The sequence below is a fragment of the Bufo gargarizans genome, chromosome 6 (assembly GCF_014858855.1).
Source record: "Bufo gargarizans isolate SCDJY-AF-19 chromosome 6, ASM1485885v1, whole genome shotgun sequence".
NCBI classification, from domain to species: Eukaryota; Metazoa; Chordata; class Amphibia; order Anura; family Bufonidae; genus Bufo; species Bufo gargarizans.
Genome location: NC_058085.1, coordinates 135,596,589 through 135,621,277, shown reverse-complemented (window position 1 = coordinate 135,621,277; position 24,689 = coordinate 135,596,589). Strand labels below are relative to the sequence as shown.

The 24,689-nt window shown below is 45.9% G+C and overlaps 1 protein-coding gene across 3 annotated transcripts in view; it reads left to right on the top strand.

Moving 5' to 3' along the window:
* Positions 1-6,852: 6,852 nt before the first annotated feature.
* Positions 6,853-24,689, top strand: part of FAM171A2 (family with sequence similarity 171 member A2) — a 49,550-nt gene continuing 31,713 nt past the window's right edge. For all 3 annotated transcript variants that reach the window (XM_044298638.1, XM_044298640.1, XM_044298637.1), the window contains exon 1: positions 6,853-7,049. In XM_044298638.1, the coding sequence (XP_044154573.1) occupies positions 6,926-7,049 (124 nt within the window). In that variant the 5' untranslated portion in view covers positions 6,853-6,925. The remainder of the gene's footprint in view (positions 7,050-24,689) is intronic.

The window sequence follows — 24,689 nt, the reverse complement described above, 5'->3', positions numbered from 1 at the left end:
AATATTATGTATCATTAGTCATTGTCTGAAAGGGTACCTCTAGTTATATTGGCGACTGTGTCTTCCACCAAAAGGTCAAGGGCGCATCCACACCAGATATAAATTTAGCATTAAAATAAATCCACCATGAATTTTGCTGCAAATTCACACTTAAAACCCTCCCACAGGTCAAATCCATATCCGTATTTAGGCCGCTTTCCACAGAGATAAGGTATAATGCAAAGATTTGCTCCGGTTCCATATTTGTGACCCGCACCTGGTTTTGGCTATCAGTGATGGAAATAACTTATTCTGTAGAATGCAGAGGAGATTTGTTTAAATCTTAACCACTTGGCTGATACTGTAAGGCCAATTTCAAATCTGTGGCCAGCTGTTCTGGCTGCCTGATCTCTGACGGACCCCACTATAGTCAGTGGGCAGGTGGCAGTATCCGGCAATACAAGATCCGGAGAACTCTACTGGAACAGCTTGCCAGAGGCTCTGGGGCAGATGTAAAACTAGCCTAAGACACTGCTAAATTTCTGCCCACATAATCCAGATAGTAACTCCACAGAAAATACACCCTATGTGAACATACCCTAAAAGTAATGGCATGAGAGCAGTCACCAAGTTGCTTAGGAAAGTTTATAATGCAGGAGCCCTCTCTTGCAATAGCTCCTTTACAGGGGCAACGTTTGGTGTTGTACAGTCTCCTAGGCTGCTGGACTGCTACCATCGAAAATGTTAAACTTCTAGAGGGGGAGATGCACTGATGAGTTCGTTCATTGTGAATGGCAATTGGTAACCACATCATAATACCCAGCATATTCATCATTATTACTGGAGAAGCATTACTGTTGCACTCACACAATGGGAACATACATATGGAGAAAAGTATTGGGACACACCTATAATTTATTGAATTCAGGTTTCTCATTCAGTACCATTGCTACAGGTGTATAAAATCCATTAGGACTTACTGTGAATCTGCTGCCTGTTCTGTCTATACTCCATAGCTGAAGGACCTGCGATGACATCGTAGTCATGTGACCTTTTCAACACTGAAAGTGGTGGAAGGACCTGTGATGAAGTCACTATCATGTGACCAGTGCAGAAAAAGGCGCTCAGCAGTGGAGACCTATGATGCCATGGAATGAATGTGAATGCCAGAGAAATGCTGGGAGATGTGGTTCTCCCCATTATACATCCTCCCTGCTTAGGTGGAGGGAAATATGTTATTTAACTGGGACTGTATGTTAGAAGGGCTGAAGGGAGGGGAGGGTTGTTGGTTACATGGGACTGTATGTTACAGAAGATTGGGCGAGATGACTGGTGTTATTTACATTGGACTGGATATTATAGAAGACTGGAGGGTAAGGAGTGATGTTATTTACATGGGACTATGTGTTGGAGGGGCTGAAGGAGGGGATTTAAGTTATTTACATGGGCCTGTATGTTAAAAAAGACTGTAAAGAAGAGAGGTTATTTACATGGGACTGTATAATATACAGTTGCAAGAAAAAGTATGTGAACCCTTTGGAACGATATAGATTTCTGCACAAATTGGTCATAAAATGTGATCTGATCTTCATCTAAGTCACAACAATAGACAATCACAGTCTGCTTAAACTAATAACACACAAAGAATTAAATGTTACCATGTTTTTATTGATTACACCATGTAAACATTTACAGTGCAGGTGGAAAAAGTATGTGAACCCCCTTGACTAATGACATCTCCAAGAGCTAATTGGAGTGAAGTGTCGGCCAACTGGAATCAATGAGATGAGATTGGAGGTGTTGGTTACAGCTGCCCTGCCCTATAAAAAGAAGAAGAAGACCTACGATTAAGAATTGTTCACTTGCATAAAGCTGAAAAGGGTTATAAAACTATTTCCAAAAGCCTTGCTGTTCATCAGTCCACAGTAAGACAAATTGTCTATAAATGGAGAAAGTTCAGCACTGCTGCTACTCTCCCTAGGAGTGCCGTCCTGTAAAGATGACTGCAAGAGCACAGCGCAGACTGCTCAATGAGGTGAAGAATCCTAGAGTGTCAGCTAAAGACTTACAAAAGTCTCTGGCATATGCTAAAATCCCTGTTAGCGAATCTACGATACGTAAAACACTAAACAAGAATGGATTTCATGGGATGATACCACAGAGGAAGCCACTGCTGTCCAAAAAAAACATTTCTGCACGTTTACAGTTTGCACAAGAGCACCTGGATGTTCCACAGAAGTACTGGCAAAATATTCTGTGGACAGATGAAACCAAAGTTGAGTTGTTTGGAAGAAACACACACTATGTGTGGAGAAAAAGAAGCACAGCACACCAACATCAAAACCTCATCCTGACTGTCAAGTATGGTGGTGGGGGCATCATGGTTTGGGGCTGCTTTGCTGCATCAGGGCCTGGACAGATTGCTATCATTGAAGGAAAAATGAATTCCCAAGTTTATCAAGACATTTTGCAGGAGAACTTAAGGCCATCTGTCCACCAGCTGAAGCTCAACAGAAAATGGGCGTTGCAGCAGGACAACGACCCAAAGCATAGAAGTAAATCAACAACAGAATGGCTTAAGCATAAGAAAATACGCCTTCTGGAGTGGCCCAGAGTCCTGACCTCAACCCGATTGAGATGCTGTGGCATGACCTCAAGATAGCGATTCAACCCAGACAACCCAAGAATATTGCTGAACTGATACGGTTCTGTAAAGAGAAATGGTCAAGAATTACTCCTGACCGTTGTGCACGTCTGATCTGCAACTACAGGAAATGTTTGGTTGAAGTTATTGCTGCCAAAGGAGGTTCAACCAGTTATTAAATCCAAGGGTTCACATACTTTTTCCACCTGCACTGTGAATGTTTACATGGTGTGTTCAATAAAAACATGGTAACATTTCATTCTTTGTGTGTTATTAGTTTAAGCAGACTGTGATTGTCTATTGTTGTGACTTAGATGAAGATCAGATCACATTTTATGACCAATTTGTGCAGAAATCCATATCATTCCAAAGGGTTCACATACTTTTTCTTGCAACTGTAGAAGACTGGTGGGAGAGGACTGGTGTTATTTACATGGGGCTGTATTGTATAGAAGACAGTAGGAGAGGACAGGCATTCTAATTTATGGGGGCACTACAGAGAACATTATAACTATTGTGGGCATTTTAATTACAGGGGGCTCTGCAGGGAACATTATAAATATTGTGGGCAGTGGTGGCGGGCATTACTACTGAGGGCTCCATAGGAGTCTCTTATAGATTGGCCTTATTTCTATTAAGGGTGCCTTATTAGTACTGATGGCACTGTAGGGGTACTATGGGGGAGGTGGGCTTCAGCCTAGCAGTGAGCTTGGTGATGTCACCGGCACTGATGGACGGGCTTTAGCGCTGCCTTAGCCTGTAAACCCACCGATCAGTGCGTCAGCGGGAACACTGCTAGAGCTGTAAACAAAACAGCCCTTGCCCTACGCTTTACAGCGCAGGCCAAGGGAGAGCATTGGAGTATGAAATGTCAGAGGGGCTGAGTGGGGGGAGAATAGCACCTGTCAGCAGTTTTGAACCTATGAAACTGGCTGACCTGTTACATATGCACTTGGCAGCTGAAGACATCTGTGTTGGTCCCACGTTCCCATGTCCCGCATTGCTGAGAAAAATGATGTTTTGATTTATGAAAATGAGCCTCTAGGAGCAAGGTTGCTATTACACCTAGAGCAGCAGTTCTCAACCTAGGGGTCGCGACTCCTTTGGGGGTCGATCGCCCTTTCCGGGGGGTCGCCTGAGGCTTCCTATTGTGGGTCGCCCGCAGAACGGCAGCGGCCCCTTATCCTCGCGCACAGGAAGTGATGTCCTATCACTGCCTGTGCTTGAAGGAGCCTGACGTCTGGGCGGGTAAGTCGGGCCGCCTGTCTGCTGAGGTCTGAGTTTTTTCGTTAATGACTCCGCCGCTGAGCACCACTGCCACCAATGATTTAATTGAGCCTGGCTAATTTTATTTTAATTATTTGGCTGAGCAAGGCTTAATTTATTTGGGGGGACATGAAGCACCGCTGATTTATTTATTTGGGGGACCCTGAGCACTTCTGATTTATTTATTTAAGCAGACCTGAAGCACCGCTGATTTATTTATTTGGGGGACCCTGAGCACTTCTGATTTATTTATTTGGGGGACCCTGAGCACCATTGATTTATTTATTTGGGGGGGGGGGGGACCTGAAGCACCGCTGATTTATTTATTTGGGGGACCCTGAGCACCGCTGATTTATTTATTTGGGGGACCCTGAGCACTTCTGATTTATTTATTTGGGGGACCCTGAGCACCATTGATTTATTTATTTGGGGGGGGGGGGGACCTGAAGCACCGCTGATTTATTTATTTGGGGGACCCTGAGCACCGCTGATTTATTTATTTGGGGGACCCTGAGCACTTCTGATTTATTTATTTGGGGGACCCTGAGCACCATTGATTTATTTATTTGGGGGAGACCTGAAGCCCCGCTGATTTATTTATTTGGGGGACCCTGAGCACTTCTGATTTATTTATTTGGGGGAGACCTGAAGCCCCGCTGATTTATTTATTTGGGGAGGACCCTGAGCACTTCTGATTTATTTATTTGGGGGAAACCTGATGCACCACTGATTTATTTATTTGGGGGTACCCTGAGCACCGCTGATTTATTTATTTGGGGGACCCTGAGCACCATTGATTTATTTATTTGGGGGAAACCTGATGCACCACTGATTTATTTATTTGGGGGTACCCTGAGCACCGCTGATTTATTTATTTGGGGGAGACCTGAAGCCCTGCTGATTTATTTATTTGGGGGACCCTGAGCACTTCTGATTTATTTATTTGGGGGGGACGAAGCACCACTGATTTATTTATTTGAGGGGTACCCAACATTTTGTCTTTGTGATTAATTACTCTGCTTTAATTATGTTCAATTTGTAGCAATAAAAATACATCCTGCATATCAGATATTTACATTACAATTCATAACAGTAGCAAAATTAGTTATGACGTAGCAAGGAAAAAAATTTAATGGTTGGGGGTCACCACAACATGAGGAACTGTATTAAGGGGTCACGGCTTTAGAAAGGTTGAGAACCACTGACCTAGAGGCTCCGGTTTCTTTGCAACTGCCGCTCCCTGCCTACTTTAACAGGGCCTGGCAGTGAAAATGTCATCACAACTGGCCATGTCAAAGTGCAGAGGGTGTGGCAGTTACAGAGAGAGCGGAGCCTCTAATTGTAATGGTAACGCCCCCGTTTGCATATGATAAAACATCATTTTTCTCAGCAATGCGGGCACAAATCTGGGCATAACTACTGTGAAGGGGGCACATATTTGGACATAACTATTGTGAACGGATCACATATCTGGCATATCTACTGTGCAGGGGGCACATATTTGGGCATAAATACTGTGAAGGGGGCACATATCTGGGCATAACTACAGTGAAGGGGGCACATATCTGGGCATAGCTACTGTGAAGGGGGCACGTATCTGGCCATAACTGCTTTGAAAGTGTGCATATCTGGGAGTAAGTGCTATTAAGTGGGCATCTCTGGGCATAACTACTGTGAAGGGGGCACATCTGGGCATAGCTACTGTGAAGGGGGCACAGTGTGGGCAGTACTACTATGTGCAGGTACAAAGGGGAAATAATTACTATGTGGGGGCATTAAGGAGACTGGTTGTGTATAGTTATGCTTTGGGCATAGTTAGAGGCGTGACCTAGTATGAAAAACAAAATAATATATATATTGTAAACGTATTGACCCATATTCACAAGATGTTTTTTATTTGCACGTATATGTTTAAATCTGTATGTGTGGTTTGGGGAAGGTGGGGGCAGGTACATTCCTTGCACAGGGGCCCTCTGCTGTCTGTGTCCGCCCCTGGCCATACTTGTCTGATAGACATGGGTCCAACTTCTGAGACTTGTGCCTATGTGGAGAACACAGGTCCCCTTACTCTCCTGGTTAGCTAAATGCCGCATCCAGGTGGAGAATGAATGGCCATGTAGTCATCACCTTAGAAATTGTGCAGATCATCAGGAAGGTAAGGGGACCTCGTTCTCCACAGAGTTGGGACCGACATGTATCAGACATTAATAGCATATCTTGCTTGTATGCCATACATTTCCAAGGCGGAATACCCTTTTAATATACCATGAATAAATGTATGTTATGTACATTCTAAAATATTAATTCTTTATGCCTTATGTAGATTGGACTCCTTACAGTGAAGTCCACACCTTTAGAAGACCATAGTCTAACGCAATTTTGGCTGTTTATCTCAGAGGTTTCACTGTCAATGAAAATGTTTCTACATAAGTGCCAAAAATGACAGCTTTAAAATAAAAAAGTGCAACCTCTCCTTCAAAAAACAAGGCCTCATACAGCTACGGCGACCTAACAAATAAAAATCTACGACTGCAGGAATGCCAAAAGGCAAAATCGAGGGGTTGGGGTGTCAGGCTTCTTCCATTACATAGACATCTATGAGTAAATCTTTTTTTTATATAAACCCGGAGAGAATATATTCTACCTGCTTCACCCCTCTTTACTGATCTTGATTTTAGGGTTTGGATACAGAAAATAATCAGCATGTTTCCTGTCCAGGAAGCTCTTGAGGTTTGGCAGATAATAGGACAAGAGCCAGTGTGGTATGGGAGGGGGCACAGTCATCATTGGCAGTGAGTAAACCCCTTGTATCTATGAGGTTTTTGCCAGTGAAGCATTATTCTCACCTCATTATTCTCACTATCCCTGTAACTCCACATCTGGCCAGCAGATGGCACTGGTTTTCTAGTGGAAAAAAAAGGGGGGGAGGTGTGGCACAGGAGAGACAGAAGACAGAGGGGAGGGAGAAGCAGGGAATTATAAGCTGTCTGTGTATGTAGAGGAGAAGGAAGAATGGAGGGGTGATGAGTGGGAGGCATGGGGCGAGCTGTGGATTTAGGGATGCCTTCTGGGGGGCTCAGGAATCCTTGGTTGGGCCTGATGATGATGTGCTGCCTAGGCTGCCATGCAAAATCACTGGTGGAGCCCCCAATGCCTCAGGGTAAGTCTGCAGGATGGGAAGACAATGAAATGGGTGGTAGCATGGGTCAGAGGATGTGCATGGAGCTCTGCTAGGAATACACTGCATGCATTTTGTGATGAACGGCTGTGTGCATGATGCCTGCTGGATCTGGGGGTGCTTGACTGCAGGCTCTATTGTTGACATTTCTGGGGTGAGGGCATTTGAGAATTTAGGGAGCCTGATCTTTGATTGGAGGGGTTGGTTCTGATCTGTGATAGGTAAGAGGCTCCTGATTTTTGATTGGCTCTGACAGATCAATTAGAATGACCCCATTCTGTGGATGTTGATTTCAGGAAGACTTCATTCATTTTCTTAGGGCGTCATGTGGATGGAGTAGCTGTGGGCTAGCTGGAATACTGGAGTAAGACAGGGGAGGGGGTTACAGTCTCCAGGGGTATTGTAATGTGTGATGTAATGGGTGGGGAATGGATTTGGGGTGTAGAAACTGCTCGTCTAACCGTGGATGAAGAAAGGAGTGTTTTTTTCGTGACTGATGTTACCTTGTATGCGGCCCTTGGAGAGAAAAATGCTACATTGTAACACTGCTGCTTGTATCTGACGGGAAGGTGGGCATAGAAGGGGCAACATTTTGCCAATCATTGGCTTCATTTGCATAGTGACTCACAGCTTGGTGGCATGTGGATGAGGTCATTCATTCGGAAAGAAGCTAAGGGGTTAATTGCTTTGATATCACATGACGCCTTATCCTGGGGGTGAGGGAGACCCCCCTGGCACACTCACATGCTTAAGAAATGTACTGTAGGTGAATGCGATTCTCCAGGGAAAAGTGTGTATTAGCAGTCTGTATTTGTAGTAACTCCCAATATCAGCTGTCTCAGCTCCCAGCTGTCTTCCTGGCAGACGACTGCTTGCAATTCTCTTTCAAGGGGCATCTGTGCCTGGTGAAAATTAGGATGGTCACCATTTTAGTTATTCACAGGATTACAGCAGTGATGCAAATGTACGAGTGTAAGAAAAAACTGAACAAAAGAAGACACATAAATGCACTGAAGACCTTCCCTTTTAAGTATAGGGTGCCATGGTGCACTGGTACAAATCTGCTAGGCATCATAGCAACCAATCAGGATGCAGCTTATAGCACTCCGGCGTTCATGAGAGCGGGAGCTCAGTGGTTGCTATGCACTGTAGTCACTGTATTTTAATAGTATACATGCAGATGAGGGTAATACATGGTTGGTATATAGCTGCCCTGCCTGCTCACATCACTGCCTGGGCCTAAGTATGATGTAAGGTATATGGCAGAATGTAGGAATATCATGAAAGTACTGTTATAAGGTCTGATCTCTAGACATCCTGGAGACTGTTAATGCACCTCAATTTTATTTAAAAAAATTGGGGTTGTTGTCCACTCGTAGCTTTGACAGTTCTCCAGTTGACTCCTAGGATTGCTTCCAACTCCAATACAGTACTAAAGGTTAATCTCATCACTTTTCAGCTAAAAGCCCAAAAACCTAAAGGGTAACACCATTAAAATGCAGTTTGTCATGTGATTGTAAATATTCATTTGTGAGACTTGCATAACATAGACAAGAGTCTCACTTACGAGGTAGTCCTCACCATAGTTTTGGCTTCTGTTCTTCAGGGGACAGAGGGAATCCCATAACTAAGATCTGATTGGTGCCAGGTTTTGCCAGTCAGAAGGGACTGGTGCTCATTCCAAGACCTCTGGCCTATTCCCAATCCACTTGTTTGCTATCAGTGTCTTCTCCAGGGTAGTTCTCTAGAGGGTCTCACACAGTATCTAAGGAGAAGGAAACAACCAGGTCTGAGCCCCTTCTTTCCAAAGTCCCAATAGTTGCCTTTATGATATGTACACCCTTGAGGCCTGTCGCACATAGGTATCCACTATTGATCCAGCATGGTTACCTTCTACTCTGAATGTAATTACGGTACATGATGAGTATTAGGAGGATTTGAAGTATTGCGTAATGGGGTAAAATCAGTGGCGTAGCTAAAGGCCCACGGGCCCTGGTGAAAGAGTTCAGCTTGGGCCCCCTTCCCTCAGTGCTTTATGGCCGGGGCAGGAAAGCACATAGCCTTCGTGCTGCCTGAGGTAAAAATTGAAACAGCACCCCTCTTCCTGCCAAATTCTTGACCTAACCCCTTCCCTCCAGCCAGTGGTGTACTTTGACCAGCATGCACTTTCTATACCAGTGTCTTCTTATGTGGCACAAGGGTCCTTGGCCCCCCTCAGGCTCCTAGGCCTGGTAGCGACTGCTACCTCTGCACCCCGTATAGCTACATCCCTGGGTAAAAGTATTTGATGAGAAACCTTGTGCCCCCTGTTAACACTACTAACCCTACAGTACCAGTTTCCCACCATGGTGATAATGATCTCTGTGATATGGTCCTGCATTGGTCCTCTCACCTTGGTTCTCAGACAGGCGGAAGTTGCTTCTCTCCTTCACAAAGATTCTGACATTTTTTGTGAGAAGAAAAGAGCTGAAGGCAGAGCTTTTTGCCCTATTTTTTGCAGCAGTGGTTTTCAGACAAATTTTCCAAAGAAAATCCACAGCAGACTTGCTGCATGTGGCCGTATCGTACCCTTTAGTTATGTAGGTGCTTGATTTCCACCCTTGATCTCTATCAGCAGGGAAGAGTAGATCTTACCTTTTTTGGAGGGAGATACTCCAGTCATCTACTGGTAGTGAAGCATCAAGACAGTACAGGCCTAGGTAACTACTAAATTCTCACTATAGTGGGGTAGCTGTGTCATATAAACATGTCTTCCTGGTCTACAGAATAGAGTTCCTGTGATGGTGGCTGTCTTTAGCCTGCAGACAGTCCTGACACAACATGTGACCACAGTTAGGATCTGCGTGAACACTGCTGGAAGTCTCCTGGGGTCTCTGTGTTAGTTGGTATCTGGGGATCAAACAGCGACGTTCTGTGTGTATGAGACGCCTGGGCTCCGGCATTATCTCTGTAAGATTTCCTCTTCTCACACAAAGTATATATTGTGTCTAGTGTTTCTAGCCACATGTTAATCATACTTATCTCCTGCCATCTCATTGCCTATTTCTTTTTATGTCCTTTCCCCCTTTTATATAGTGCTGGCTATATCAATAGTGATGAGCGGCAGGGGCAATATTTGAATTTGCGATATTTTGCGAATAATTTGTAGAATATTCGTCATATGTTCGAGAATTCGAGATTACATTCTTGATTGCGAAAATCGGCATTGTAATATTCGCGTAATGCGTGCAAAATACAGGCGTAGGTCACTTTTGCTACATTTTCCAAGCTGCTCGAAGTTTCCTGAGACTGGAGAAAATGGTTGGCACGGCAGAACATTAGAATAGCTTTATATGCATATAGAGTGCTCCAATATAATTGCGATTGCATTTAATGATGCGCATATTTTTTTTGCAATACGTGCAACTTGTGACATCACAGCACTATGTCTGTAGCATGTATGTATGGACAGCTACACTATAGAGCAATCTGACCTACAATGAGTATCTCCCCCTAACTATCTGAATTATCTATATAAGTTAACTGTCTAATGTAATATAAGAAATCATAGAGCACAGCAATGACATTGCTGTCTCTTTCATAACTGCAATAAACTTTAGAAAATGGCTGCTGGGGAGGTTCTTATATAGTAAGGGGTAGGCAGCTTTTCTATTGGTTGGTAGGGATGTTGCTAAGCTGTGACAAAGCCTTCTCATTGGCCCACAAGCTAGAAGATAGGAGGGATGATCACCTGATGTGTACTGTGGTAAAAAAAAAAAAGAATATTCGTCATTACGAATATATAGCTCTATATTCTAAATATTAGTGAATTCTCAAAATGCCGATATTCGCGATAAAAATTTGCTTTTCGAATATTCGCGCTCAACACTATATATCAACAGGACTTCTGGGAAATTACCAAGATATCTATAGCTTTTAAGCTTTTACTATTATGTCTCTTGTTGTCCACAGGATAGATTTCTATCTTCAATTACAGTAAAGGAACAATATGGCCAAAACAAACTGTTATGCCTAATGCAGGGCCCGAAGGGGCGGGGTGTGACAAAGAAAACCACAGAGGGAAGTCCACACTCCTTCAGGCTCTGCACTAGGTATAACACATTTGGGGAGATTCACTAGTCGTAGGGTATGGCCACATAGGCTATTTTACATGCAAATTTTCAAAGGGTGAAATCTGAGGTGGTAATCTGCAGCAGAATCTGACACACTGCGGATTTAGGGGCACATTTATTAAGGCCGGTGTTTTAGACATTGATCTTAATAAAACCCTAAACTGGCGGTAGATTCACTTAAGTTATGAAGAGGCGCAGGCCTCCCCATAATGTTGGCGCATCCAGCGCCAGTTCTTAACGTAAGACCGCTTCTGAGTGGTCTTACATCTAGACCTTTTTCTACATCTAAAAAAAAGGCGTAGAAAATGTTGAATGAGACGGGCCTGCCAGCCCTTCCCCGTCCACTCCACTCCCACAATTTTAGACCTGGCAGGAGCGGGGCTAAATCGCACATAGCGGCGCAAGTAACCGTTTGTTTTTTTTGCTTGTACTGTAAAACACTGCAGATCTGCCGCATGCAAATCCACAATGTATCAGTTCCTTGTGGATGCACCCAAAATGCAGTACATATTTTGGACCTGGTTTATCAAAGGAAACCTGTCACTATAAGAATGGAGAGTAATCTGTCAGCCGTATGTAATAGAGCAAGAGGAGCTGAGCAGAATGATATATAATTTTATGGGAAAAGGCCTCATGCACACGACCGTTGTGTGCATCCGTGGCCGTTGTGCCGTTTTCCGTTTTTTTTCGCGGACCCATTGACTTTCAATGGGTCCGTGGAAAAATCGGAAAATGCACCGTTTTGCAGCCGAGGCCGTGATCCGTGTATCCTGTCCATCAAAAAAATATGACCTGTCCTATTTTTTTGACGGACAACGGTTCACGGACCCATTCAAGTCAATGGGTCCGTGAAAGAACACGGATGCACACAAGATTGGCATCCGTGTCCGTGATCCGTGGCCGTAGGTTGCTTTCATACAGACGGATCCGAAGATCCGTCTGCATAAAAGCTTTTTCTGATCTAAGTTTTCACTTCTTGAAAACTCATTTCCGACAGTATATTCTAACACAGAAGCGTTCCCATGGTGATGGGGACGCTTCTAGTTAGAATACACTGCAAACTTTGTACAAGACTGCCCCCTGCTGCCTGGCAGCACCCGATCTCTTACAGGGGGATATGATAGCACAATTAACCCCTTCAGGTGCGGCACCTAAAGGGGTTAATTGTACTATCATATTCCCCTGTAAGAGATCAGGGCTGCCAGGCAGCAGGGGGCAGACCCCCCCCCCTCCCCAGTTTGAATATCGTTGGTGGCACAGTGTGCGCCCACCATCGCCCCCCCCTCCCTCCCTCTATTGTAATAAATCGTTGGTGGCACAGTGTGCCCCCACCATCGCCCCCCCTCCCTCCCTCTATTGTATTAAATCGTTGGTGGCACAGTGTGCCAACCACCATCGGCCCCCCTCCCTCCCTCTATTGTATTAAATCGTTGGTGGCACAGTGTGCCAACCACCATCGCCCCCCCCCTCCCTCTATAGCAGTAACATTGGTGGCAGTGTGCGGTCTCCCATTCCCCCCCCCCCATCATTGGTGGCAGCGGAGTTCCGATCGGAGTCCCAGTTTAATCGCTGGGGCTCCGATCGGTAACCATGGCAACCAGGAAGCTACTGCAGCCCTGGTTGCCATGGTTACTTAGCAATAGTACAACAGTAGAAGATTCATACTTACCTGCTTGCTGCTGCGATGTCTGTGTCCGGCCGGGAGCTCCTCCTACTGGTAAGTGACAGTTCTTTAGCAATGCGCCGCACAGACCTTTCACTTACCAGTAGGAGGAGCTCCCGGCCGGTCACAGACATCGCAGCAGCAAGCAGGTAAGTATGAATCTTCTACTGTTGTACTATTGCTAAGTAATCATGGCAACCAGGGCTGCAGTAGCGTCCCGGTTGCCATGGTTACCGATCGGAGCCCCAGCGATTAAACTGGGACTCCGATCGGAACTCCGCTGCCACCAATGATGGGGGGGGGGGGGAATGGGAGGCGGCACACTGCCGCCAATGTTACTGCTATAGGGGGGGGGGCGATGGTGGTTGGCACACTGTGCCACCAACGATTTAATACAATAGAGGGAGGGAGGGGGGCCGATGGTGGTTGGCACACTGTGCCACCAACGATTTAATACAATAGAGGGAGGGAGGGGGGGCGATGGTGGGGGCACACTGTGCCACCAACGATTTATTACAATAGAGGGAGGGAGGGGGGGCGATGGTGGGCGCACACTGTGCCACCAACGATATTCAAACTGGGGAGGGGGGGGGGGTCTGCCCCCTGCTGCCTGGCAGCCCTGATCTCTTACTGGGGAATATGATAGCACAATTAACCCCTTTAGGTGCCGCACCTGAAGGGGTTAATTGTGCTATCATATCCCCCTGTAAGAGATCGGGTGCTACCAGGCAGCAGGGGGCAGTCTTGTACAAAGTTTGTAGTGTATTCTAACCTGAAGCGTCCCCATCACCATGGGAACGCCTCTGTGTTAGAATATACTGTCGGATCTGAGGTTCACGAAGTAGCTCATATCCGACAGTATATTCTAACATAGAGGCGTTCCCATGGTGATGGGGACGCTTCAAGTTAAAATATACCATCGGATTGGAGAAAACTCCAATCCGATGGTATAAAAGAACTCCAGACTTTACATTGAAAGTCAAAAGTCAATGGGGACGGATCCGTTTGAAATGGCACCATATTGTGTCAACATCAAACGGATCCGTCCCCATTGACTTGCATTGTAATTCAGGACGGATCCGTTTGGCTCCGCACGGCCAGGCAGACACCAAAACAACTTTTTTTTTCATGTCCGTGGATCCTCCAAAAATCAAGGAAGACCCACGGACGAAAAAACGGTCACGGATCACGGACCCCGTTTTTGCGGACCGTGAAAAAAAACTGTCGTGTGCATGAGGCCAAAGAGTGAGTATAACTTGTCATTTATACATTTATATTCCTGCTCATATCGGGCTTTGACATCAAGGAGGCGGTCCTATCAGTGATTGACAGCCTTCTCTCTATGACTGTGTATACAGAGAGAGCTGTCAATCACTGACAGGACCGCCTCATTGACTGCAATGTCCAGAACAAGTAGGATTTTTAATGAATGAAATATGGGTTATAATGACATAACTCCTAAAAGTCCCAGATGAGGCAGGACAGTCTCATATTTCAGCAGCTCTCTCGTGGTACGGGGATGGCTGAGCTATGTCCCAAATTCAACTGTATCTATGTTCCAAGGATGCAGATATCGTTGAACGCACAGCTGCCCAGCTGGGGAATCAACCTATCCCCTCTTCAGCTCAGCAGACGCAATGACATCACCACATCACGTTTGCTGCTGGGGAGAACATGATGTTCTTTGTGCATCAGGGGAACAGGTCTAGGTGAGTATTATTATTTTTAATTTTGTTAACATTACTGTGATGGGAGCATAACTACTGTGTAGGGAGAATAATTACTGTGTGGGGGCACTAAGCGGACTGGGTGGGATTGGGTGTGTATAGATTGGGAAGAGTAAGGATACTTTCACACTTGCGTTCAGAGCGGATCCGTCTGAGACGGATCTGCTCATATAATGCAGACGGTGGCTCCGTTCAGAACGGATCCGTCTGCATTATATTGTTAAAAAATTTCTAAGTGTCAAAGTAGCCTCAGACTGTTTGAAAATTGAGCCATAGTGTGTCATATTCAAACGGATCCGTCCCCATTGACTTACATTGTAAGTCTGGACGGATCCGCTTGCCTCCGCACGGCCAGGCGGACACCCGAACGCTGTGTCCGCCTGCTGAGTGGAGCGGAGCCCAAACGCTGCCAGACTGATGCATTCTGAGCGGATCTGCGTCCACTCAGAATGCATTAGGGCTGGACGGATGCGTTCAGGGCGCTTGTGAGCCCCTTCAAACGGAGCTCACAAGCGGACAGCCGAACGCTAGTGTGAAAGTAGCCTTAGAGACATGTTATTTTCCCTTCTTATGTTTTTTAAAAGTTGGAAAGTATGATAATAAATTTTTTCCAACAAACTTTTATATATGAATCTGCTCAGTTCCTCCTGCTCTAAAACCAGCAGTCTGCAGCTCAGACACCATGTTTAATGTGACCGATTCTCTTTAAGTGTTTTACACATTTTTTTTTGTTTGCTTGACATTCGATGTGCCAACGACATGCGCCAAACTTTCAGACATATTTTTCAGCAAAATTCTGGCATAAAGTAAGCCAACTAATATAGTATATACCGTAGTTAGAATAGACAGTGTAATGGTGTGCCAGTCTTTTCATCCAGCATCAGCCACTGTGATAATTACTAAACTGTATTCCTAAATCTCCTCTATTTTATATGGAGTGTTCCTTTAAGGGTACTTTCACACTAGCGTTAGAGGAATCCGGCAGGCAGTTCCGTTGCCTGAACTGCCTGCCAGATTCGGAAATCCGTGTGCAACGGATAACATTTGTTTGCGGATCCGTCCGACAAATGCATTGAAATACCAGATCCGATTCTCCGGTGTCATCCGGAAAAACGGATCCGGTATTAATTTTTTTCACATTTTTAAAGGTCTGTGCATGCGCAGACCGGGAAACCGGATCCATTTTTCCAGAACACTTGGTACCGGATCCGGCATTAATACATTCCAATGGAAATTAATGCCAGATCCAGCATTTCGGCAAGTTTTCCAGAATTTTGGCCGGAGAAAATACTGCAGGATGCTGCGGTATTTTCTCCGGCCAAATACTGTAAAAGTGACTGAACTGAAGACATCCTGATGCATACTTAACGGATTCCTTTCCATTCAGAATGCATTAGGATAAGGCTACTTTCACACTCGCGTTTTGTGCGGATCCGTCTAGTATCTGCACAGACGGATTCGCCCAAATAATGCAAACGCTTGTATCCGTTAATAACTGATCCGTATGCATTATTCATTCAAAAAAAGTCTAAGTCAAAATGGATCCGTCTTGACTTACATTGAAAGTCAATTGGGGACGGATCCGTTTTCAATTGCACCATATTGTGTCAGTGAAAAACGAATCCGTCCCCATTGACTTACATTATTAGTTTAGACGGATCCGTTAGGCTCCGCATAGGCAGACGGTCACAAAAATGCTGCAAGCTGCCTTTTAGTGACCGTCTAAAAAACGCAACGGAGACCAAGCGCAGCCAAATTGATGCATTCTGAACGGATCCTTATCCATTCAGAATGCATTTGGGCTGAACTGATCTGTTTTGGGCATCTTGTGAGAGCCCTGAAACGGATCTCACAGGCGGACCCAGAAACGCCAGTGTGAAAGTAGCCTAAAACTGAAGCTTTTTTTCCAGTATTGAGCCCCTATGACGGAACTCAATACCGGAAAACTTTAACGCTAGTATGAAAGTACCCTAAGACTTTACACCAAGATAGATCCTATGTCACGTTCTGTTTTATGCTTTTGAAATAAGTGATAAGTCGCCTACAGCAGCCTGCTATACACAAGACTTCTGTGATCTGAAGATTGCTTGATTGAGATGCAGAAACTTTAGTTCCCCCTCATCCACCAGGACATATGTAAAAATGTACTGTCTTGGTGTTTTAGTGCAAAATATTTCATTGACTCAGTTTGTCAAGTCACTGTAATGCAACTGGTGTTAAGGGGGTTGTCCAGGTTCAGAGCTGAACCAGGACATCCCTCCATTTTCACCCTGGCAGCCACCTGTGACATGAGCATCATAGTAGTTCATGCTCCGATGCTCTTCTTTGCCCTGCGCTAAATTGCGCAGGGCAAAGCCATTTTCTGGAGTTCTGGTGATGTACCGGGGCTCTCCATGGGGCTGCCAGGAAGCCCGGTGACGTCACCGGCTCTCAGAATATGCACAAATAAAATGATTCAAAAATCAAAAGAAAAAAGTCTCAAACCACAATCTTGTTTGGAGCGCAGCTGGTCTATGGTGAGGTAGGGTCACATTCACACTTAGTCCTGAATTTCATAGAAGAGACTGCGCAGCTCCTAGCCATCCATAGGAAAGATGGTAATGAAAAAGGTATGCAGAGAAAGTTCCTTCAATATGGTCGATCACTGGATCCAAGGTACGGGCTTTTCCCACAGTCAAGGATTCTCTTTTTTCCTAGATGTTATTCAAGAAAACTTGACATAGTGAACCACCGCCAGACTGGTATAATTCACGCTTGTTTTAATATACTTACAAAATAGAAATCACAAATCGCGTTTAAAATCACATAAGTTCACAAGCATGCCCATCTGAGCCGGTGACGTCACCAAATACAATGCCGGGAGGAAGCTTCCGCCCAGCAGTGTGTTATTGTAAACAAAAGAGCCCGTGCCCTGCGCGATGCTGCGCAGGGCAAGGGAGAGCATCGGAGCATGAGATGTTCCGATGCCAACATTAGGGTGCTGCCTGGGTGAAAAGAATGTAACTTTAATGTAACTCAGACCTGTGATGTAGTAGCCAACCAATACTTATAGATACTTATGATATGATACTTGCCTGCTCCTCAGTCCTTGGACAGACTTGCCATGTCTCTGCATCAATGTCAGAACTACTGGTGTTTAGTTTGGCTCTTTTGGTCGTCAATAATGTTGGGTCTCTTCTTCATTTCCTCCTTCTTCATTTCTATGCCCATTTGTTAGCCAAGCGGATGTAAATGAGGTTGTTACCAGGACAACGGAAGCTTGACTGCCATCCCTTTCACAACCACTGAGTACTGGGAGACTGTCCCAAGACCTGTCACCTTGTCACGCTACCCAACAAACAGAAACTAAAAAGAAATAATACATACAGGAAGAAGGCACTAGAGATAAAGATAGCTTCTTATTGCTAGTATCAATATATGGAGCAATAGGGAGAGGCCATATGGAGTAATAGGAGGAGACATAGGGAGAGGCTATATGGAGCAATAGGGGGAGCTATAGGGAGAGATTATATGGAGCAATAGGAGGAGATATAGGGAGAGGTTATATAGAGCAATAGGAGGAGATATAGGGAGAGGTTATATAGAGCAATAGGAGGAGATATAGGGAGAGGTTATATGGAGTAATAGGAGGAGATATAGGGAGAGGATATATAGAGTAATAGGAGGAGATATAGAGAGAGGTTATATGGAGTAATAGGAGGAGATATAAGGCAAGGCTATATGGAGTAATAGGAGGATATATAGAGACAGATTATATTGAGTAATAGGAGGAGATATAGGAGAGGTTATATGGAGTAATAGGAGGAGATATAGGGAGAGGTTATATGGAGTAATAGGAGGAGATATAGGGAGAGGTTATATGGAGTAATAGGAGGAGATATAGGGAGAGGTTATATGGAGTAATAGGAGGAGATATAGGGAGAGGTTATATGGAGTAATAGGAGGAGATATAGGGAGAGGTTGTATGGAGTAATAGGAGGAGATATAGGGAGAGGTGATATGGAGTAATAGGAGGAGATATAGGGAGAGGTTATATGGAGTAATAGGAGGAGATATAGGGAGAGGTTATATGGAGTAATAGGAGGAGAAATAGGGAGAGGTTACGTGGAGTAATAGGAAAAGATATAGGGAGTTTATATTAGGGCTGCAGTAAACAATTATTTTAGTAATTGATTATTCTAACGATTATTTTTTACAATTCATTGAGTAATCTAATAAGAAAATTGATTTAATAGACTGTTTTCCTTTATAAAAACTCATCAGACCCCCTGTCATCAGTCCCCAACACCCTTCGTTCCCCCTGTGCAATCAGCCCAAGTGTATCAGTTCCCCCCAGTGCCAATAGTGCCGTTCCCCCAGTGCCATCAGCTCTCCCCCACCCCAGTGCCTTCAGCTCTCCCCCACCTGTGCCATCAGCTCCGTTCCCCCAGTGCCTTCAGCTCTCCCCCACCCCAGTGCCTTCAGCTCCACTCCCCCTGAGCCATCAGCTCTCTCCCGCTCCTTACAGGCAATGCAAAGCCAATGTTTGCGGCAGCTCTGAAGGGTTGTTAGTGGGGAGAAATGCCCACATACACCTATAGATCTCATCTATAGACCCTGGCGGTTTCATTACAGGACACATCTTAGAGTAACCTTAAAGAATGCAAACACAACCTGTGATCATCTGAGGGAATGCAATCAGTAAGTCCCAGGGTATCAGTACCAATCAGGAGAGAGGGCGACAGGGTGAAAGTATCTACTGTGGGTGTGTGGGGGGGTTCTGTCAGGATGCGAGTCTATTGTCACCGGGCAGGGGGGCTGTCATGGCCGGTTCGCACAGGCAGGGATATGTTATATGGAGTAATAGGAAGAGATATAGGGATACATTACATGGAATTATAGGATGAGATATACAGAGAGGTTATATGGAGTAATAGGAGAAGATATAGGGAGGGGATATATGGAGCAATAGGAGGACATATAGGTAGAGGTTATATGGAGTAATAGGAGGAGATATAGGGATTTGTTTTGAGCTAAGGGATAAGATATAGGTTGAGGTCATATGGAGTAATAGGAGGAGATAGAAGGAGTGGGATATTTAATTATGGACAAGTGATACTGCGAAATAGCATTGTGAATTATTATATGCTGTACTCTCTCACTTGTAGATTTTCAGCTTGCTGCTCATGGTGATTACTGTGAGTATTGCTTTAGGCCATTTGAAGGAAATTGTTTGAGTCCAGATGAGTAATATAGACCACCCCTGTAGAATTGTGTTTAGTTAGCCTTTCACAGACCACTGCTAGATTATATGGGTAATTTTAACTATTGTGACCATAGACTTGCTTTCAGTATTATCATATTTATATGTACTGTGTATGTTACTTATTATTTAGAGAGCTGATTCGTTTCTGTGATGTCCCACAGAACAGCAAATGAAACACTTTGATTCTTGGTCTAATGCAGACCTACATGGTTCAGTCTTTATAGACATTTTTTCCTCACTTTGTGGCAGCACAGACACGGCAAGGATTAGAAGAACATGAGAAGAAAGTTGATGAGTTCAGCATAGACATTATTGTGGCATGCTGGGGAAAGTGAATGAAAGACTTTCTTATTGCTTTTGTGCTTGCTGTCAGTGGTGGTTTACTAGGACGTTATTGGGGCCTCCTCCATTCAAGGACCACAAATTACATTCAACGTCCATCATCTTCTATTTGGAGCAGACGGCTGTAAATATCTGGTCATTAGACTATGGGAGGTACATTAGCAGTAGAGTTGAGCGGACACCTGGATGCTCAGGTTTGGCAGGTTCGGCTGAACTTGAAAAAAAAATTCGGGTTGGGGACCCGAACTTGACCCCGAACCCGAACCCCAGCCCCATTGAAGTCAATGGGGAACCGAACTTTTGAGCACTAAAATGGCTGTAAAAATGTCATGGAAAGAGCTAGAGGGCTGCAAAAGGCAGCAAAATGTGCTTAACAAATGTGGATAGGGAAATGAATAAAAAAAACATAAAAGACCTTAAAAAATAAAAATTAGGAATGGTGTAGGAGGAAGAGGTTGAGGAGGCGGTGAATGGGTCGATGTGGCCGTGTAGGCTCACGTGGTGGTCTAGGTGGAAGCGACGGCGAAGGAGGAATAGGTAGCCAACACAGATCTGTGTTATTTAGCATTTTTACATAGGGGTATCCCCCAAAATATTGGGACATATAAAAAAAAATAAAAAGGAATAAGTGCACTTGAGTACAAGGATGGATGGTTGAGGCTGTTAGAACTGTCTATTCTGCACAAGGTACAGACAAGTCCTGAGGGATCCAAGCCAGGTTCATTTTAATGAACGTGGGCTTGTCCACGTTGGCTGTGGACAGGCGGCTGCGTCTGTCCGTAATGACGCCTCCTGCCGTGCTAAATACACGTTCAGAGAGTACACCGACTGCAGGGCAGGCCAGCACCTCCAAGGCATACAGGGCAAGCTCTGGCCATGTGGACAATTTGGAGACCCAGAAGTTGAATGGGGCAGAACCATCAGTCAGTACGTATAGGCGTGTACACAGGTACTGTTCCACCATGTTTTTCAAATGCTGCCTCCTGCTTACACGCTCCATATCAGCAGTCGGGGCCGGTTGTTGCGGCGAGGTGACAAAGCTTTTCCACATGTCGGCCATGCTAACCCTGCCTTCTGAGGTGCTGGCGCTGACAGAGCTGCGTTGGCGACCTCTTCCTCCTCCCCTGCCTTCTCCATGTGCTTCCACTTGTCCCCCGGCGTCAGTCGGGAATGCTCTCAGAAGCGCGTCTACCAGCGTGCGCCTGTAGTCGCGCATCTTTCGATCACACTCCAGTGAGGGAATTAAGGACGGCACATTGTCTTTGTAATGGGGATCCAGCAGGGTGGCCACCCAGTAGTCAGCACAAGTTAAAATGTGGGCAACTCTGCTGTCGTTGCGCAGGCACTGCAGCATGTAGTCGCTCATGTGTGCCAGGCTGCCCAGAGGTAAGGACAAGCTGTCCTCTGTGGGAGGCGTATTGTCTGTGTCCTCCGTATCCCCCCAGCCTCTGCTTTGAATCTGGCCTCTGCTGTTGCAAAAATCCTCTTTCTGAGCCACTTCTAAAAGACTGGCCTGAAAGTGTTAGAGATGACCCCTCTTCCTCCTCCTCGTCCTGGGCCACATCCTCTTCCATCATTGCCCTAAGTGTTTTCTCAAGGAGACATAGAAGTGGTATAGTAACGCTGATAACGGCGTCATCGCCACTGGCCATGTTGGTGGAGTACTTGAAACAGCGCAACAGGGCACACAGGTCTCGCATGGAGGCCCAGTCATTGGTGGTGAAGTGGTGCTGTTCCACAGTGCGACTGACCCGTGCGTGCTGCAGCTGAAACTCCACTATGGCCTGCTGCTGCTCGCACAGTCTCTCCAGCATGTGCACGGTGGAGTTCCACCTAGTGGGCATGTCGCATATGAGGCAGTGAGCGGGAAGGCCGAAGTTACGCTGTAGAGCAGACAGCCAAGCGGCGGCAGGATGAGAACGCCGGAAGCGCGCACAGACAGCCCGCACTTTACGCAGCAGCTCTGACATGTCAGGGTAGTTGTGAATGAATTTCTGCACCAACAAATTCAGCACATGCGCCAGGCAAGAGATGTGCGTCAAATTGGCTAGTCCCAGAGCTGCAACGAGATTTTGCCCATTATCGCACACAACCAGGCCGGGCTTGAGGCTGACTGGCAGCATCCACTGGTCGGTCTGTTGTTCTTTACCCCGCCAAAACTCCTGCGTGGTGTGGGGTCTGTCCCCCAAACACATCAGTTTCAGAACGGCCTGCTGATGTTTACCCCTGGCTGTGCTGAAGTTGGTGGTGAAGGTCTGTCGCTGACCGGATGAGGAGGTGGTAGAAGAGGAGGAGGAAGCCGAGTAGGAAGAGTAGGCAACAGGAGGCAAAGAATGATGCCCTGCAATCCTTGGCGGCGGAAGGACGTGCGCCAAACAGCTCTCCGCCTGGGGCCCAGCCGCCACTACATTTGCCCAGTGTGCAGTTAGGGAGATATAGCGTCCCTGGCCGTGCTTACTGGTCCACGTATCTGTGGTTAGGTGGACCTTGCCACAGATGGCGTTGCGCAGTGCACACTTGATTTTATCCGATACTTGGTTGTGCAGGGAGGGCATGGTTCTCCTGGAGAAGTAGTGGCGGCTGGGAACAACGTACTGTGGGACAGCAAGCGACATGAGCTGTTTGAAGCTGTCTGTCTCCACCAGCCTGAATGACAGCATTTCAAAGGCCAGTAGTTGAGAAATGCTGGCATTCAGGGCCAGGAATCGAGGGTGGCTAGGTGGGACTTTACACTTTCTCTCAAAGGTTTGTGAGATGGAGAGCTGAACGCTTCCGTGTGACATGGTGGAGATGCTTGGTGACGGAGGTGGTGTTATTGGTGGCACATCCCCTGTTTGCTGGGCGTCAGGTGCCAACATTCCTCCAGAGGCAGAGGAAGAGGCCGAGGCAGCAGCAGAAGAAGGAGCAGGAGAGGCCTGAGCCCTTTCTTGGTTTTGAAGGTGCTTACTCCACTGCAGCCCGTGTCTCGCATGTAGCTGCCTGGTCATGCAGGTTGTGCTAAGGTTCAGAACGTTAATGCCAGGCACAGCGTGAAAACCACTCGGGTCTTGTCGTCAGCACATTGTGTGAAGAAGTGCCATGCCAGGGAACTCCTTGAAGCTGCCTTTGGTGTGCTCGGTCCCTGGTGACGGTGGCCAGTAGCAGGCGAACTGTTTTGCCGACGGCTGCTCTGCTTTTTCACCCTACTCCCGCTTTTGCTACGCTGTTGGCTTGGTCTCACCACTGCCTCTTCCTCCGAACTCTGAAAGTCAGTGGCACGACCTTCATTCCATGTGGGGTCTAGGACCTCATTGTCCCCTGTATCATCTTCCACCCAGTCTTCCTCCCTGACCTCCTTTTCGGTCTGCACACTGGAGAAAGACGCAGCAGTTGGCACCTGTGTTTCGTCATCATCAGAGACGTGCTGAGGTGGTATTCCTATGTCCTCATCAGGAAACATAAGTGGTTGTGCATCAGTGCATTCTATGTCTTCCACCCCTGGGGAAGGGCTAGGTGGATGCCCTTGGGGAACCCTCCCAGCAGAGTCTTCAAACAGCATAAGAGACTGCTGCGTGACTTGAGGCTCAGACAGGTTCCCCGATATGCACGGGGATGATGTGACAGACTGATGGTCACGGGTTTCAGGCGCCACCTGTGCGCTTTCTGCAGAAGACTGGGTGGGAGATAATGTGAACGTGCTGGATCCACTGTGGGCCACCCAATTGACTAGCGCCTGTACTTGTTCAGGCCTTACCATCCTTAGAACGGCATTAGGCCTGACCAAATATCGCTGTAGATTCTGGCGGCTACTGGGACCTGAGGTAGCAGTTTCAGTAGGACGTGTAGCTGTGGCAGAATGGCCACGTCCCTGCACCAGAGGCTCCACCAACACCACCACTGCGTCCCTTATTAGATGTTTGCCTCATAGTTAGCGTTCACAAAGCAAAGTAAAAAGTGGTTAAGTCTGTTAAAAATAATTAACCGCCAATAAAAACCCTGATGTAGGATATTGCACTCAAATGTATTTTTTTAAACTCTATATGACAACGGTATTTGTGGCCTAAATTTCACAGTAACTTATGCACGTCTAATCCCAGATGGTCAGTATATCAGAGGGTTTTTTCACCCCAGTAACCAAAAAGCTGTATTTCTGGCCTAAATGTGACAGTCACTTATGCACGTCTAATCCCAGATGTGCAGTATATTAGAGGGTTTTTTCACCCCAGTAACCAAAAAGCCGTATTTCTGGCCTAAATGTGACACTCACTTATGCACGTCTAATCCCAGATCTGCAGTATATCAGATGATTTTTTTCACCCCAGTAACGAAAAAGCTGTATTTCTGGCCTAAATGTGACAGTCACTTATGCATGTCTAATCCCAGATGTGCAGTATATATCAGAGGGTTTTTTCACCCCGGTAAACAAAAAGCCGTATATCTGGCCTAAATGTGACAGTCACTTATGCATGTCTTATCCCAGATGTGCAGTATATTAGAGGGTTTTTTCACCCCAGTAACCAAAAAGCCGTATTTCTGGCCTAAATGTGACAGTTA